Genomic DNA, 17463 nt, shown 5'->3' with positions numbered 1-17463 from the left:
TCAGCCTTGAAGAGGAAGTCTGGACCTCAGGCATATCCAGCTACGTGGATCAACACCAATCCCTCCAGATCCAGCAGCTTTGGTTTAATGGACGGAAACTTTGGCCTATTGTTCAAAGGTACTGGCCAGCAACGAACAAGCAGGACTGGACTGCTTAAAAATAAAGCAAAGTGTGGTATGTGCATGAAGTCAGTGCCTTGATCCTTAAAAGCAGCTCTACAAGCAACTTCACCTTAAAAAGGGGCAGTGCTTAAGTCACAAAAGATTTTGTTTATGATGACCGAAGAAATGGCTCTGCTTCAGGAATTGAAAAGATGGATCAGATTTAGTAGTAGATTTATTAATTTGCTGTGATTTACAACAGGGTGACAACGTCCGAAACAAGGAGACACCAAAATAGGTTTAGCCAGGAGGTTTATGGCTTCTGAGTCAAATTCATTGACTAGTGTCAAGACATTGGGGCAACTGAAGATTAGCAGACAAAAGATAAGCGGAGGCCGGATGCTGCACTGGTGTTTTGGAGAAAGTATTCCAAAGTGTCTTCTCTTACAGCAATTTCCTTTTCTCAAACTCCTGCAAAGAGCACACAGATGTTACCAGCAGGGAAAACAGAAAATGCTTCTATTATTCTTCTATTTCAAATTACTTTGTATGTATCTAAGGAAATCTGATGTTAAGAATTAAAAATTGGTATTAAAAATTAAAATATAAAAAGCATAAAGTGTGCAAGTTAGGGGGAAGGGAAACTGAGCATTCTCCCACCTCACATTAACAAGCCAGACTATAATCACTGCCAGACTGCAATGCTGTCAAGGAACCATTTGTTCCCAGACACAGCATAACAGGCTTGAAAAACGCCAAATCTGCATCAGAACTGCAGGAGAATCCTTACAGTAAAGGACTCAAGCCAAGGAAGCAACAAAATCAAGATTTTCATTTCAGTAAAGAAAAAGCACGACAAAAGAAGGGAAGAATCCCACAGCAGCCTGTGGAGATGCTGTACTATACAGTCACCACAGGAAACAAAAAATACCTAACAGAGCTGAATTATGCATCTCCTCTAGCTGCATCCCTTTTTTGGATATGAATTAAGTAAAATGCAAATAATCCCATTCCACACTTCAATTTTTCAGCAGCATATATTCAGCCATAACTCTGAATTATATGCCAGGGTTGTCCTTCCTCAAATACCCTATTTAGAAATAAGGTTCTCATATTTTACATTAATTCAGGCTCTTTGCATCCAGAAAACAATTTCAACAAGTAGCTACACTTGAAAGCAGAATGTAATCTCTTCTCAATTTTGCTACATTTACTTTTCTATAAAACAATATTAAATAAAAATGTGTGCACATATCTTTTATGTAGTAATTTCAGCTTGTCCAGCCAATAGAGTTCTTATGTTTAAGCAAGTTCAGAGCAGCAGAGTGTCTGGGTAAGAGATTGACTCCCATCTCATATTCCCTCAAAAGTGGCTTCTTGCTCTAGATGAGCCAATGCCTGAGGAACCAACCTTGTAGATGGTGCTGCCCAGCTGAGCAGGGGACATGCTGACCACAACCCCTGCACTCTGGAGGGCTGCAATCTTCTCCTTGGCTCCCCCCTTTCCCCCAGCAATGATGGCTCCAGCATGGCCCATCCTCCGGCCTGGAGGAGCTGTCAGGCCAGCTATGAAGGACACCACTGGCTTGGCATTGGGGCCCTGGAAGAGATAAATGTGTTATGTGTGAGGAGGGTGAGAGGAAAAGCAGTTCTAAGTGGCAAATTGCTCATTTTGTTCATCTTTATTTTGTTCATTTTTAATTTAAGTATTAACTCGCCCGGCAAATTTATTAAACAGCTCACAAAGCACAAAGGAGTGTGGAGTACTTCCTCTCCTGATAATCATCACAAACCAGAAGCAAACAAACTTTCAATCTTTACACAGACCCATGCATACTACAAAAAAAAAAAAAATCACTACAAATATTGTTACAGGAATAAAATTCTGAAGTTGACAATGCTCTCCACTTCACAGAACATGACTGCAAAGACCTCTAAGATCATTGAGTCCAACCTTGACAACACTCTTAGTTTCAACTCTTTTTCTTTAAAAACCCCATGACTATTTGTGGTTTTTGTAAATCGAGATGTGAGAGTGAAATGAGTTTTCCTTGATGTGGCTAACTATGAAAGTGTCTGGAAGCAAGGTGTTTTAAGACTTACGGCATTATTTTCTTTCAAAAATGCTGCTGCATCTTCTTCAGCATTTCCTCCAATCTCCCCAATCAATATGATCCCCTCAGTATGAGGATCCTTCAGGAAGACATCAAGGCAGTCAATAAAATTAGTTCCATTGAAGGGATCACCTCCAATACCTACAAAAAAATATTAAAACCACAAAAAAAAAAAAAAAAGAGTAACTCAGGATAAAGATATTGCACTTACAATAGAAGTTTAGAAGTAAATTTCAGCATGAGGAATATTCCCAAAGGCTCATAAGGCAGGCAGCTCTGAAGGCTCTACCCAAGTCAGAGCATGTCAAATTCCTGCTCCAAATACCTCCCCCACAATTCACAGAAAACTTTGATATCTGCGTTTTCACCTTTCAAACCATAAACAAAATGTTATGAACACAGCAGGACCAAGATGCCAGCTCCAGAATTTTGGTGTATGAAAATTAAATTTACTTAACACACCCAATTAAATGCCTAAGAATGCCCTAATCCTTTATAACTAAACTTCTTGGGACAGTTTGACATCATACTTGCTGGCAGTTCTCTGTTCAAAGCTGGTTTTAAGGCTTTTGTTAATCTGATGTGGAAATGGTAACAGAGAAGAGCTGTACTCTTCACAGCACATAGGAATCCCACTTGTCAACACAACTGCCATTCAGCAAATTCTACACTTGCAAAAAGGAATTATTTTGGATTTACACTTGTGAAGAAAAAGCAGATTAGTCTAGGTCCAATAGGCTGATTCTGAGGGAACCTACCAACACAAAAAGACTGCCCCAACCCAACTTGTGTTGTCTGATGAACAGCTTCGTATGTCAGGGTTCCAGATCTTGACACAATACCTTGAGGAAAGAAAAGAAGATAAACTTACCACTAACACAGCACATAACTAGAGGCAGCTGTTCTTATAGTCATGAAAATCACCTCAGTAAACAACATGACATTCCAGTTCTTCCACTTGTCCTTGCCAAAACACTCTAAGATTCTTTCTGTACCATTTCTTAGTTTTCATCTTTTGACACTTAACTGCCAATGGACTAAAGCTGCCCAGAAAGTCAGTAATATTTTTGTCATGCTCAAGAAAGAAAACTGAAAAGCAAATAAAAGAAAATACTTCTTATCTTGTATGTGAGTAGCTGATGCACTGGTCTTGAAACTCAGTTGCAGCTCAACAGTTAACAAAAGAATTCTGTATTAATCACATCCCCAGTATGGTCAGGCACACAAGAGATCTTCCAAAACAGAAAAATGCTGCACAAATGCAAGTTATCACTATTAAGGTATTTGTTGCTGCTCTACAGAACACATCTGGCATTTACAATATCACAAGAGACCACAAGCCCAGTTTTAAATACAGGATGGAAGGCAGCACAGAGCCTAGAGCAGGGGCAGAATATTTGCATGGCTTTTTGTTCATTTTTTCAAGTTGAGACTTCTGTTAACACTACAAAAGGAAAGGTCTTCAGGAAAAACAGACATCATCTTCCATCTACCACAAGCCATATAAGAAGGAATATAACACATACGTTGCATGAACAGAGAAGAAAATACACCACTAGACTAAGAACCTTCGTTTTATCAACTATTTATACTGTTGGCCAGCTCAGATGTGTTCTAGCTCAGTGTTTTTTCCTTGCTATGTTTGAAAAGGCCTCCCTGTTTACCACTAAGATCAGATTGCCTCAGAGAAGCTACAGATGAAAGTCCAAAGACTGTGGCTATTTTTATGCCTTGCATCACAGTATATTCAGATGATTATTGGATGCCTCACAGTAACAGAAAGCTGGAGAGCACATCACCAAAGGTCACAGTTAGATGAAACTGGGAGGGTGGCAAATCCACATTTTTATTCCTTGATTCTTGGCTCACCATTGAAAACATTTCTAGCAATGGCACAGCTACTAAATTCAAGATGTTAAATATTCTTTTGCACTCGATGTGCCTTGCATTCAGATTCTCATAACTTATGGCTGCAACACATTTCCTGTATACATTTAGAAAATCAGAACAGAACTTTGAACTTCCAGCATTCCTTAGGTGCAGTCTAGTCTCAAGCCAGAAGTGGTCCCATAGCAGAGGGAGGTCCTCATGCTAAAAAAATGCACCGAGTCCCTGTAATTCAACAGCACTGAACAGGCTTTCCCACAATAAACACATTTTCCATAAAAAAAAAAGGTAATGCTGCAAAGGGTACTACTGTGCTCAAGTGAAACTGGTTACCTTGCTGACAGGCAACAGCAGCATGTGCTGTTCAGAGCAGTATTTCTGAAGCTCTACCTAAATACAAATGGACGTTTCAGAAGAAATTTCTCTACAGCTCCTGAACTGCATTATTTGAAAATAAAAAAATCAAGTTGTTATTTCTGTAGTTTACAACAAGGAGCTGACAGAAGTCAGGACATGAGAGTAGCATGTAACAGGGAGTGTAACTCATTACACACAGGGAGTGTGACCAACATGGATTATGAACAAGTCACTGCCTTCTCACCCTTTACCACACTGCCTGAAAATTGGGAATATTTGTCACTTCCACTTGTGATGGTTTCATAGTTGTCTAAATTATGTTATAAACTTATCTGTAGTCTCTTCTCTTTGCTGTAGTACCGAGATCACTAGAAGAGCAGGATCCCAGTCCCAAGCAGCCAAGCTGTTGTAAGGAATAGTGTTGGAGAGCTTAGTGCTCTCAAATCCCAAGAAAAAATGGAAGTTTCCTCAAGGCTCTCCTTTGAGGATACCAAGTCCATCACATTACCTACAGGAATTCCCAACTGCTTTGCCTCTACCATCAGCACCCAGTGTCTACTACGGAACAATTCTGGATTTGGACCTTCAGGATTGGTAATGCTAAAATTCATGTACAAACTGAGGACAGACAAGCTGTCCCACGGTGTTATCAACTCTCTCCAGGGCAGGATGTGCCTTGCCTCACGAGGAAGAACTACAGCACCAAACTTTTGTTTTAGATGACGCATAAATATTCAAGAACTCACCAATTCTTCCTTTCTTGTGAATGTGACCAGGCATGATACCAATTTTACATTCTCCAGGCTAAGGAAAGAGTGGGAGAAGTCAGATGGAACATTCCAACCACCACTAGGAACAGTTCAGCCTTGGACCAAAGCCAGAGGTCACTTACATTGATGACACCGGGGCAGTTGGGGCCCACCAGCCGGGTCTTGTTCTGCCGCAGCAGCCGGTGTTTGACCCGCACCATGTCCTGCTGGGGGATGCCCTCAGTGATGCACACCACCAGGGGCATCTCTGCATCGATGGCCTCGTTGATGGCAGCAGCAGCAAATGGGGGAGGGACGTAGATGACAGTGGCTGAAGCACCCGTTTGTTCTTTGGCCTGCAACAGACACAAAAAAAACCCACATTGTGTGTTTAGCGGGGCTGAAGAGAATGTTTGACAACAAGTCATTTAAAATACATCCATTCTCAGGCATGAATTAAGGGTTTGTAATAATCTACTATAATCTAAAGCAAGTGTTAAATTTCCTGAAGATGGGGAACAACCAGGGAACTGAGAACTGGAAAGGATCTGCCCTGTGATCACCATCATAAATACTCTTATGTAACAGTTTGCTAAAAATTCATCATGCACAGCAGACTCAATCAGAAACTAGCTGCATTCATAAAGCAAGTGTACCCAGACTCTCTGAACTTCACAGTGGAAGCCAAACTGGTGCCTGACCACCCTGAATGCTCCCTCTTTTAGAAGGCTTCTGTTTCACTCTGTGCCCAGTGACATCCTCAGCTCAAATATTGTCTCTCCAGTGTGAGTAATGAAATAAGGAGCCCTTCGGCTTTAAACTTTGTGCCCTCCAGTCACTGCTGCAAATTACCTCCTTCACAGAATTAAACACAGGCAGACCTAGATGAGTTTTTCCCCCTTTCCCTGGAGAAATTCCTCCAACTAGATTGGTGCCATAGTCCAATGCCTGCTGGCTGTGAAAGGTACCCTTTGAGAGAGAAAAAAAGTAAAGTTACAAGGCATGTAATAGCAAATAACCTTAATCAAAAAGTTTGATGATATTTATAATTCTGAAGGCAATTTATGTCACTGCAATTTGCAATAAGAAGGGAAGTTTTCACTACATATATATATACATATATAATAAAATATTTTGGTGAGTGCATCAACATGTTTTAAATGCATTTGGAATATGCTAATATGCTCCTTTTTTTTCAATCATAGCACTGTAGTTTCATGCTCAAGGGTCTTCTGCTGTGTGCTGCTAACACACCTGCAGACACAGCAGACACAGCAGACACAGTTTCTTTCCCACATCAAGTTTGGCAGATGACAAACACTACAGTGAAATAGAAGAAACTAGCATGCTCATCCATGACTAGCTGATAGTTTTACAAAAGCAGCCTTCTCTGCCTGCAAATGTGTAAAAGAGTGAACCTGAGAAAATTATTAAATATCTTGAAATAAAAACAGAAATTTAATTCATAGCCATTGATATTGAACTGCATTTGTGAAAAAAAGCACTTTGAAAATGGGCAGGTTTTTGCAGTATTTTGCAAATAGCCTCTTACAGAGAAACCCTTTCAGCTGTATACAATATGAAAAACAAAAATGAATAGAGATGACTCAAAACCAACTTTCAAGCTTGTGCACAAGTATTTGGACCAAAGAATGTAAACTACATTCAGCACTACATTCAGTGCTGAAGGGACCTTCCTGATGGTGCAGGAAGTCCAGCTTCCTATCAACACAGACAAAGGCAGTATATAATCCATTTCATACATAACTACGTTTTCTGAGCAGTTAACTTTCTGACTGAAAGGCTGATAGAAAAGATTACTTATAAACATACCTGTTTGCCTGTAAAACCCTGACAGATAACCTTTGTGTTTTTGTTAACATACAGGTTTTTTCTGGATGCTGTGTAGGAGCAGTGTCGGACTCCATTCTGTTGAACTGGAGAGAAAAAAGAAGAGAGCACAAACCATTAATTCACTCCTTTGGTAGACTCTGAGACAAAAAATGTCCTACAAAGTAAGTGCATATCAATCAGTGTTTGTATCAAAAAATCATGAGCAGCTCATGTTTTCAAAAGCAGCTCTGAAGCCTCATTCAGTGCTTGTCATGCCAAGACATTAAACACCTGTAGCTCACCCTATTATGCCAATTACTCAATTTACTAGAAATTAGGAGAGGTTTCTCATATTGAGTACTCAATATCAGGATTCCTCCTGACAGACAGAAACGACTTCTTAAGCACTGCTTTCATTTGCAAACAAGCACGTTTTTATCTTCTCAGATACTCTGCAAAATGACAAAGCAGAACTAAAATCCTGAGGCTGTTACAACGCTGGTACTATGTGACACCTCCTGTGAACAGAGCACAGTCCAGAGCAGACAACGAGAGACAGCCCAGGAAAAACCTGATGCTATGTAAGACAGCAAGAGATCTTTTTCCAACAGATTCCTAGCTATGGCATCACTGCTGGACATGCATTTGGGCTCCAGAGGAAACACAACTCTTCAGATACTCCACTGGAGTGATTTTCAATTTAGTTCTCACAACTCTGGTGTTGAGAGAAGAAAACAACACAATTGTAGAAAAAGAGCACAGTGCATGCTGGCAACAAAAAGCCAAGGGGAATGACTGCACCTGTGCTGAAGGGAAAGGAATGATGACAGCAAGTGCACAGAATGTTACACAGAAGAAAGCTTGAGATGAGAAGGGAGGGCTGGTATAAATAGGATGCACACCTATATTTATTGCCATATGCTTTTTCAAACACCAGAGTTTTGAGGGGATCAGAACCAATTTACTCCCTGCAAGTGTTTTGACATAAAAAGCTTAATTTATACATAGAGTGACCCTGGGAAGGCACAATCCTAATACAAGATCTCCAATATATACACTAATAAGTTACTATTTACCCCTTTAGCTCTTTTAAAACTTTAGCAACTAAGACTTAAGGAAGTAAATAGTGCAGCTGAAATCAAAATAACAGATCCTGAATCATGGTCCCCAGACTGCTCCATATACATACTCAGGCACAACTGAACAAGGGAGTATATTTTCCTTTTTCTCTTTTTAGGAAGGGAGTAAAAGCTTTTAAGGAGAAAGAAATTAAATAGTATCTTTATGATAATGCACAGAATGTGTTAAGATGCATTATTAAACTATTATAATAACAAAATTTCCATGGGTTAGTAAATCTGCAGAAACTTTTTAAGATCCACAAACACACACATTTCCATCACAGAGCTTCACAGCTCTCTCTTGCCAAGTAAAGTTTAGTGCTACATTGCTTTTATGCTTCAGTTGTATTCAAAGGAGTGAACAGAAAAACCAAACCATGCCAGAAGCAGCCTACACACATCAGTGCTATTGCTAAACCTGAAGTTCTCACTGTGTTCTTAGACAGTGCTGGCAAACCCAGGGTTTAACTCCAGCCACCTTCTGCTGCTCTCTAAGGAGTTGCAGCAAATCCTCAGCTTCACACAGACACAGAGTAAAACTCCATACAGAAAGGTACAGACTAGGATGCAGTAAACTTTTAAGGAAAGTGGCAAAAGTGCACTTCAGCTTAGTGACCTGCAGGGCTTTAAGCTTAATCACCACAAATACTGCTGCAGAACTTGTTATTCCAGGAAATACAAAGCAGTAACAGACAAAATCCATGTGAAATCCTTAAGAAAAACCATTTAAAAAGCCAATTGTATGCTGGGCTGCATCCAAAGCAGCATGGGCAGGGTGAGGGAGGGGATTCTGCCCCTCTGTCCCACTCAGGTGAGACCCAACCTGCAGAGCTATGTCCAGCTCTGGGGCCTGGCACAGGAAGGACGTGGAGCTGCTGGAGTGAATCCAGAGGAGGGCAGGAAGCTGATGAGAGGGATGGAGCTATGAGGATGCTATGAGGAAAGGCTGAGAGAATTGGGATTGCTCAGCCTAGAAAAGAGAAGCCTTTGGTGTGACTCAATTCCCTTCAGTACCTGAAGGGAACTTAGAGGAAAGATGGAATAACATTATTGACAAGGGTATGTAATAATAGGACAAGGGGGAATGGCTTCAAACTGAAAGAGAGCACGTTTAAATTGGATATTAGGAAAAAAAACCCTGTACTGTGAGGGTGGTGAGGCCCTGGCACAGGTTGTCCAGAGCTGTGGCTGCCCCATCCCTGGAGTGTTTCAGGCCAGGCTGGAGGGGGCTTGGAGCAACCTGGTCTAGTGGAAGGTGTCCCTGCCCATGGCAGAGGGGTGGAACAAGATGATCTTTAAGGTCACCTTCTGACCCAAAGCATTTTGTGATTCTATGATTTTATGAAAATATGTCTAAGGCTGAGATTTAATGAACAAATGCCACCAGGCTGGCTGTGGGAGGGGAGAGAGAAGCCACTGCTACAGAAAACAGCACAGGATAATCTTCGTCCTAGGCTGAGGACTTGGTCTTCCTAGGCAGGGCTGCAAGGCCCTGCACCTGAATCAACTCAAGGACACATCTGGTGAAGAGCAGCCTGACTCCAGCAAAGGAGAGGCAAAACAAAACCAGGAACAGCTGGAATGCTGGTCAGGAGAGCAGGGAATTGATCTACCTGAGCCCAGCCACTCAGGCAATCCCTCACTGTCATGAGATGTGCCTGGGTGACACCCAGCCCTGAGGACAGCAGAGGATGATTCCCCTTGAGAAGGAGCTCTTGCAGTCCTTACCACCAGCGAGGCCTTGGGGAGAACACTCCAGGCTTCCAGGAGAATGGCAATGACTGTTTGAAAATGGGCCTGCAAGGGGAAAGAACAAACAGGCAACACCAACTGATTCAGATCTAAGTTTTACAAAGCCTGTGCCCAACCACTGGCAAATCCACCTGCAAAGAGAGGGATGCTTGCTAGCCACCTGTCTGTCACTGAGCAATTTCAGTACTTTGAAAAAAAGAAACATCACAGAATGGGTCAGGTTGGAAGGGATTACAGCGGGTCAACTGGTCCAACCTCCCTGCTCAAGAAGGGTCATCCTACAGCACATTGCACAGGATTGTGTTCAGATGGTTCCTGAATATCTCCAGTGAGGGAGACTCCAGTGCCTCCTTGTTGCTGACAAACTGACAAATAGTCACATTTCTCTACACCTTACAGCAACTGTACACTCCCAGTTCAACTGTTCATTCCAGATCTATTTTCAGAGAGTTATAACATTGCACAAAAAAAGTTTTTGAAAGCTTAAGTTTGCCAATCCTCCATTTTCAGAAGACAGTATTAATATATTTTTCAAGGATAAAAAGCTTTTGAGCATTTTCTAAACTATGAAAAAAAATTTAGATATCTAAACAGCAGCTTAAAATTTAAGCTTTGTATGGCTTTGCCCTTGAAAACCATGTGCTTCTTACATTACTGTATGGCCTTCCTTCAGAGAAAATACAGCTGGTTCAAAAATCCTGGCTATAGATTTGAGCCCTTTGCTGTCTCCAGAGGCAGGCAGCTTAGCATGGGCAAATATCTGGAGAGCAATATATTTTTGAAGCGATTTATGAAAAAAAAAAACCCTAAAAATCACCTTGCAGTCTCTGGGCTGGATGAGTCTGAATTTCTGGGTTTTTTCAAATGGCTTGATTCAATTCTGTACTTGTGTTCCTGGCCCCACCTGCAGCAGCAAGGTTTGCCCCAGTTATCAGCAGAGGGGGGGAAGCAGCACCATGGGTTAGGATGAGGTTCTGCTCCACGTGGCACAAACAGCAAGCCCTGGGTGCAGGCAGCTGGCAATTGCAATAGTTAAGACAGATACAAGATGAGAAGGAAACAGGTGGAAAGTGGAAATGGCATGCCCAAGTTCACAGCAGGTATGAGTCAGAAATAGAAGCCAAGTCTCAACTTCCACCCAGGACCTGCTTCACAACTTCCAAACCAGTCCAGACAATTGATTTTACTACAAAACAAAATCTGGGTGCTTAGGTGTAAATGTATGCTGCTTCATGAAGACTGGAGGGAAAAAAAAAAATTTAAAAAATGTTCTTCAGCTGTGAACCAGCAAGGCCAAACCCATTGGTGATGCTATTTTAATGCTCACATCTAAATTACAGTCCAAGTTACAAAGGTGAAGGCTCCAGATGAAGTCCTAGAGCATAAGGACAAGTCTTATCAAATCTATCTCTTCCCAAAAGCACAGGGAAAATGCTACATTTTGTCAAGTCAGAGTTCTAAGATAATATTACCATGTCCAACAAAGGCCTGTAACAGACCTTTAACAAAGTGTATTAAAATAAGAGACTGGACAATCTTTCCAGGCACAATGTTCATTTCTGCCCCACCCCTGTTCAATTTGTGGTTTAAAAATAAAGTTACACAAATAACAAGATAATTTGTTTTGGCTTTTCAGTACTTTAACTCCTACTTAGCTAAAAAGTGAGATGTACTGTGGCAAGAGCCTACCTTGGTCCATTGTATAGAAAAGCCAGCAGTTATGAAAAGTGCTCAAGTACCCAACCCCTGCTGTCTCAGGGGAGATTTGAAAAGCAACATCTAAATTTAGCAGTGGGGCATAAGCCTGTATATGGAACACCAGCTGTTTTTAGTCAAGAAACCTTATTAGAAACTAAGGGACAGTTACTCCAACACCACACACTGCTGCTGGTTCCTCTGGCATTTCCAGGCAACAAGGCCCCAGCCAAGAGTAGAACTCACTGCAGTAAAATAACTGGAAAATCCACCTCATTTACCTCTTAGGAAAAAAACCTCACAATCCCAAGGCTGGAGCAGGACTTAAAGCTCATTTGTGCATTACAATTAACAAGCCTTTCTAGAAAAATACCCTATTATTTATCATGGAGTCCAAACAGGAATTTACATGTTAAAAAGAAAACTGATCCATTTACAAGGTATCTTAAAGCACACAGGGTATTTAAATACCATTTACAATGAGCTTTCAGGCCCTCCTTGAGCAGCACCTCTCAGGTACAAATGTCATTTAAAACAATGCAACTCAAGCTACATTTCATGGAACCACAGAATGGTTTGGGCTGGAAGGGACTTCTAGAGGTCATCTAGTCCAAGCCCTTCTCTATTTGGGTTGTGCAAACCAGGTGACAGCACAGATACTAAAGGGTGAATCTCTTCTTCACCCAAACTATACAAAGCTCAAAACTTACTATTATCATGACTTCTTGTAAGATTTCCTACGGACACAAATCCAATAAAAGTGTCTCCTTCTTAACCATATTTACCCCAAATCAGTAAGGAAATTTGGAAGTTGAGGTATCATCTTAAAGGCTGCTCATAAAACAAGCCCAGTATAAAAGCAAGGTGAAGCAGCAGATTCCTCTCCACAATGACCTGAGCTGACACCTACATTACCAGAAAACTGAAATTCTTCCTTTATTGCTCCTTGAAATACCCAAAGAACCCAGAGATGATAGAAGATACTCCTTTTCCATAACCTATGTAAGGAAAGAAGAAAGCCTTAGTAATCATAGGAGCTCCACTGTAAGTGGGGAAAATGGAGGCCAGTGCAGGGGAAGCTCAGGGAAGGACTGAGATATGAGGAATGCTACTTAAAATGCTATGTCCCCCTCTTTACTTCCCATCAGTTATGGGCCTTCAGCTTGCTGCTCAGAGTTCCTTTCACTGTTTTCTACGTTTAATTTACATTTTTATGACCATTCCTTTCTCCTTCCTCTGCCAAGCAATGCAAGGCCTGAGGAAGCCACAACAGGAACAGTTCTGGGGAGCTCCTGACAGTGCAGAGGAGCATAACCCCATCCCCAGAACTCACCCCTGAAGTTATCAGCTACCTTAGCAGAAGATGCTTCTTAGTGACAAAGACATTTGCATGCTATTGAGGGATTGTTCAAAATATCTTACTCCTTTGTTTAAGAGGATTATGCACTCCAGGATTCCTGTTCATCAGTCCCCAGGTTCTCTTCTCTCACCATTCCCTTGCCAAATTCCTGTTAACTATGGAAACTCAGATCTGTGACCATGAAAAAGGAGGTGAGGAATTAAGTAAATTAATCAGGTTGTGAAGGGCAGATGCAATGCCTCCACTATACCCATCACATTAAAACAAATCTACAACTAGTGGGAAATGACATTCAAAAAAATTTCAATTCTTTCAACACATCTCTCTTTCCTAATCCAAGCCTTTCCTCAGTACAAATCCACTGCTTCCTGCAAGCCAACAAGCTGCTCTTCCCCACGTATCCTCCACCAAGAATGTCAGCAGGTAAAGGTTTGTGAGCTTTCCTCCCTCCACACTGTTGACATAAAAACAATTAAGGAATTCTTCAGTTTGGGTTGTTATTTCTGCAGCAATCCTTTGCCAAGATTACTCACATAATTACTGTAATCTTTTAATCTAAGAGCTCTCCAAAGCCTTCTAACAATCCAGGACAATGGAACCCCTAATCCTGACTCTCCAGTCAGTTTAGATGCCTACAAAAACTCTTCAAGGGTATGGACAAGCACAGGTCTCTCCTGATTCTGTCCATACACCAGCAGTGCTCTGAGGTGACCTTTGAACAGCACTCACCATTCACTGACAGATTTCATACTCCATTTCCACTACTTCCTGATCTCAACCTTAGGGATACACACCCTGCATATTTCCTTCAGCACTGCACCAACAAAAACAAGGTTTGCATCTCTTTTGCAACAGAACACACTGGACACTCATGATTTCAAATCACTCAGAGAAGCAGATGTTAACTGTTAGTGAAAATGTATGTACAAAGCCCAAATTTAAGGTTTCAGCAGTCTTTAAAGAGTATCAAACCAAAGATTTCCAATGAAGGACTATTTCATCTTGCAGGAGTTTCTGTAAAAGACTTCATGAACAGCTGCATAAAGACACTTCTTGAGCCACTTAGATTTCTTCCTCCTTTCTACCCCTCAAAATAATTTTGGTAACTATTCCCTGAATCTCTTACTGCTATTTGCAAAGGGAATAATGTGGGGTTTTTACACATAAAACTGCACCCAAGAGTAGCTTTGCTGGGAGTATAAATAAAACTAAACTGGAAGGTGCTACATTCCCATCTGTTCCCCTCCATCAGAACCAATTCTTATTGGGCCCAGGGGAGCCAATTCAAAAAGCTGAAGTGGCAGAAATTAACAGCACAGTTTTCTGATCCTGCTTGTGGAGAACAGGAGGCAGGAATGGATACCCACCTGGAAGGTAGGCATGCCACAGGAACTACTCAGACCAGCCTGTGGTTGTGAGATCACATTACCTGACCTGCAAGTCACCATCCCACCGAGACAAAAACACTCTGTGTGCAGTCCAATGAGGTAGGTTTAAGTTTGTTCATTCATTTTCAGCTACAAGAACCACATTAATGCACAATTTCCTCTGTTTACATTCCTAGTAACTGCTCTTGTGCCTGGGCATACCCACACTGACCTCACAGAATGGTTTGGCTTGGAAGGGACCTTAAAGACCATCTCATTCCAACCAAGTGCCATGGCCAGGGACACCTTCCAGTAGACCAGGCTGCTCCAAGCCCCATCAACCTGGCCTTCAACATGTCCAGGGATGGGGCAGCCACAGCTTCTCTGGGAAACCTGTTCCAGTTTCCTCACTGTAAAGCGTTTCTTCCTAATACGCAATCTAAACTTACTCTCTTTCACTTTGAAGCCACTACCCTTGTTCTATCACTACCAGTCTCCTCTTCAAGAGGATGCAGCCAAAAAAAAAAAAAGCACACTGGAGAAAAAAAAAAAAAAAAAGAGGGAGAAAAGCACTTTTTTTTTCATTGTGATGTTCAGAACAACACATATTAAATGTCTCGAGCTGAAGTACTAGTCTCAGAGGGCTCGTGCTCTCCAAAAAGGCAAGTCTACAATCTTATTCTTGGCAACAGAAAGAACTTCACCACGCTGTGCTGAAACCACAGGGTAATCCAAGGCCCTCCAGAGGCCTCCAGCCCTCGCGGTGACCAGCCCCAACTCCACGGGCTCCCTCCGGCCCTTGCCCTTTGTAGTCTTTCCGGAGCTACAACGCCGAGAAAACCTTCCCGTGCCCCCGCACGTGCGGCCGCCCGCCCTGCACGGGAAAACTTCCCATTACATTGACACACAGCTCCCTCGCAGCCAGGCGTGCCCCTGCCCCGAGCGGGGCGATCCTGCCCCGCTCCGAACGCCCAGCGATGCCCGGAGCCAGCGCCGGGAGCAGCGCGGGGACCGCCGGGGACACCCCGAGTCCCGCCCCGGTGCCCGCGGGCCGAGCGCGCCCGGCCGCGCTCCGCCGTGACCTTGCCCGGCCCCTGCCCTGCCCGGCCCGGCCGGGCCCCGGCGCTGCCCGCGGCCCCCGCGGCGGGGCCGGGAGGGCTCGTCCCGGTACTCACGGCGGAGGAAGCGGCCGAGCAGGCGGGCGGCGGCGGGGCTGCAGCGAGACATCGTCCCGTCCGCAATGACGGCGGCGGCGGCCCCGAGCTCGGCCCGCCCCGGTGGCGGAAGCGGCTCCGCGCGGCCTTCTGGGCGTTGTAGGCACGGGAGCCATGAGGGTGGGGAAGGGCTCCGGCATCGCCGAGTCCAAGCCGCCACCCGGCACCGCTACAGACGCGTCTGTCTGTCCTCAATCACCCCCAGGGACGGTGACTGCGAGGAGCTGTGGACTCCCTCAAAGGCCGGGAGGCCCTGCAGAGAGACCTCAACAAGTGTGAGGGCTGGGCAATCACCAACCATGTGAGGTTCAACCAGGGAAAGTGCCGGATTCTGCACCTGGGATGGAGCAACCCTGGATGTACGGACAGACTGGGGAATGAGGGCTGGAGAGCAGTGCCAGGGAAAGGGACCTGGGGCTCCTGGTCAGTGCAAAGTTGAACCTGAGCCAGCAGTGCCCTGGCAGCCAGGAGGGACATCCCTGGCCTGGGGGCAGCAGGCCCAGCATGGCCAGCCCGGCAAGGGAGGGATTGTCCCGCTCTGCTCGGGGCTGGGCCGGCCTCACCTCGAGTGCTGGGGCAGCTTTGGGTGCCACAATAGAAGAAAAACATTAAACTACTAGAGAGTGCCCAAAGGAGGGCACAAGGATGGTGAAGGGCCTTGAGGGGAAGCCGTGTGAGGAGAGGCTGAGGGCACTTGGTCTGTTCAGCCTGGAGGAGACTGAGGGGAGACCTCAGTGCAGTTACAAATTCCTCGTGAGGGGAAGAGGAGGGACAGACACTGATCTCTGCTCTGTGGTGACAGAGACAGGACCCAGGGAATGGCCTGAAGCTGTGTCAGGGGAGGTTTGTGTTGGCTATCAGGAAAAGGTTCTTCCCCCAGAGGGTGGCTGGGCACTGAACAGGCTCCCCAGGGCAGTGGGCACAGCACCAGCCTGGCAGAGCTCAGGCAGTGTTTGGACAATGCTCTCGGGCACAGGGCGACTCTTGGGGATGGTGCTGTGCAGGGCCAGGAGCTGGACTGGATGATCCTTGTGGGTCCCTTCTAACTCAGCTTGTTCTGTGATTCTGTGACTCCGTCACCTCACAGAATCCCAGGATGGGTCAGGTTGGGAGGAACCACAGTGCGTTACCTGATTCGACCCATGCCATCAGCTGCCTCCAGAAACATTCCTGTAAATACAACCAGTACAAATAATTGTGTATTTATGGGCATAGATGGGGTGGGGAGGGCTGTGGGAGTGGTCGAGAAGAGAGAAAGTATTGCTTCGGAACAAAAATAAACAAGCAAAGTTCTACTCTGATTTCTTCCTTATTTATTAATTAATTATGTCCCTAAAACTGAGGCCAGAAGGAGGCTGTAATGAATGAAGCATCCAAATGTTAAGCTTCTCACGAGGAGTGTCCCTTAGGAGGACACACACACACAGATTTTATAAGGAACCTCCTCACTACTAAAAGATTTATACCTGGATCCAGTTCCAAATCAATTTTTCCTTGAGGCTTTCACTAAGACTCTTGTGGAGATTATAGAATTTGAGTTAGATGCCAATGTATTGTCATTGCATACACACAAACATTTCACTTCTTTAGTGTTTTTAATAGGCTCATGTAAGATGAGGGTAGGGGTTGTTGGTTTGATGGCTTGGTTTTTTTAAAACCTCAGTAACAGAAACATTTCTTCAGTCCTTTACATTCAAAACCTATTGTGTATAGAGTCTTTGATTCTGTAATTAACATCAATGCAGGGCATCATACTCCTAATTGTTGAAGTTTCAGGGTATAGAAACAAGCTGTACAATATCTAATTGGCCAGACATACATGAAACTGAGGAAAAATAAACTTATTTTCAAATTTTTTAATGCAATGGTTTGGTTCCTGTCAGAGAACACTCTGTCCCACCAACATTAATTT

General features: G+C 43.6%; 1 protein-coding gene across 2 annotated transcripts; it reads right to left on the bottom strand.

Moving 5' to 3' along the window:
• Positions 1-319: 319 nt before the first annotated feature.
• On the bottom strand, positions 320-15625 carry SUCLG1 (succinate-CoA ligase GDP/ADP-forming subunit alpha). 2 transcript variants are annotated; one of them, XM_053941482.1, is made up of 9 exons: positions 15513-15625; positions 7043-7146; positions 6062-6178; positions 5353-5565; positions 5207-5264; positions 2975-3058; positions 2206-2357; positions 1514-1702; positions 320-573 (listed from the first exon to the last, which is right to left on the bottom strand). In XM_053941482.1, the coding sequence occupies exons 1-9, from the start codon at positions 15562-15564 to the stop codon at positions 547-549; spliced, it is 996 nt and encodes a 331-aa protein (XP_053797457.1). In that variant the 5' UTR covers positions 15565-15625; the 3' UTR covers positions 320-546. The 2 variants fall into 2 exon arrangements, with proteins under 2 accessions (XP_053797457.1, XP_053797458.1); XM_053941483.1 differs by lacking the exon at positions 15513-15625 and adding an exon at positions 13033-13090.
• Between the last annotated feature and the right edge of the window lie 1838 nt (positions 15626-17463).

This window comes from Vidua chalybeata, chromosome 4, assembly GCF_026979565.1.
Source record: "Vidua chalybeata isolate OUT-0048 chromosome 4, bVidCha1 merged haplotype, whole genome shotgun sequence".
NCBI lineage: Eukaryota > Metazoa > Chordata > Aves > Passeriformes > Viduidae > Vidua > Vidua chalybeata.
The sequence above is the reverse complement of the archived record's forward strand: the minus strand, read 5'-3'. Positions and strand labels throughout refer to the sequence as shown.

Excerpts from the sequence above, each read along its gene's own strand:
- SUCLG1 (XM_053941482.1), bottom strand. The coding sequence starts at position 15,564 with ATGTCTCGCTGCAGCCCCGCCGCCGCCCGCCTGCTCGGCCGCTTCCTC. Across the intron at positions 5,265-5,352 it reads ACTGCCCCGGTGTCATCAAT|CCTGGAGAATGTAAAATTGG; the intron begins GTAAGTGACCTC and ends CTCTTTCCTTAG. Across the intron at positions 3,059-5,206 it reads TCACAAGAAAGGAAGAATTG|GTATTGTGTCAAGATCTGGA; the intron begins GTGAGTTCTTGA and ends TCTTTCCTCAAG.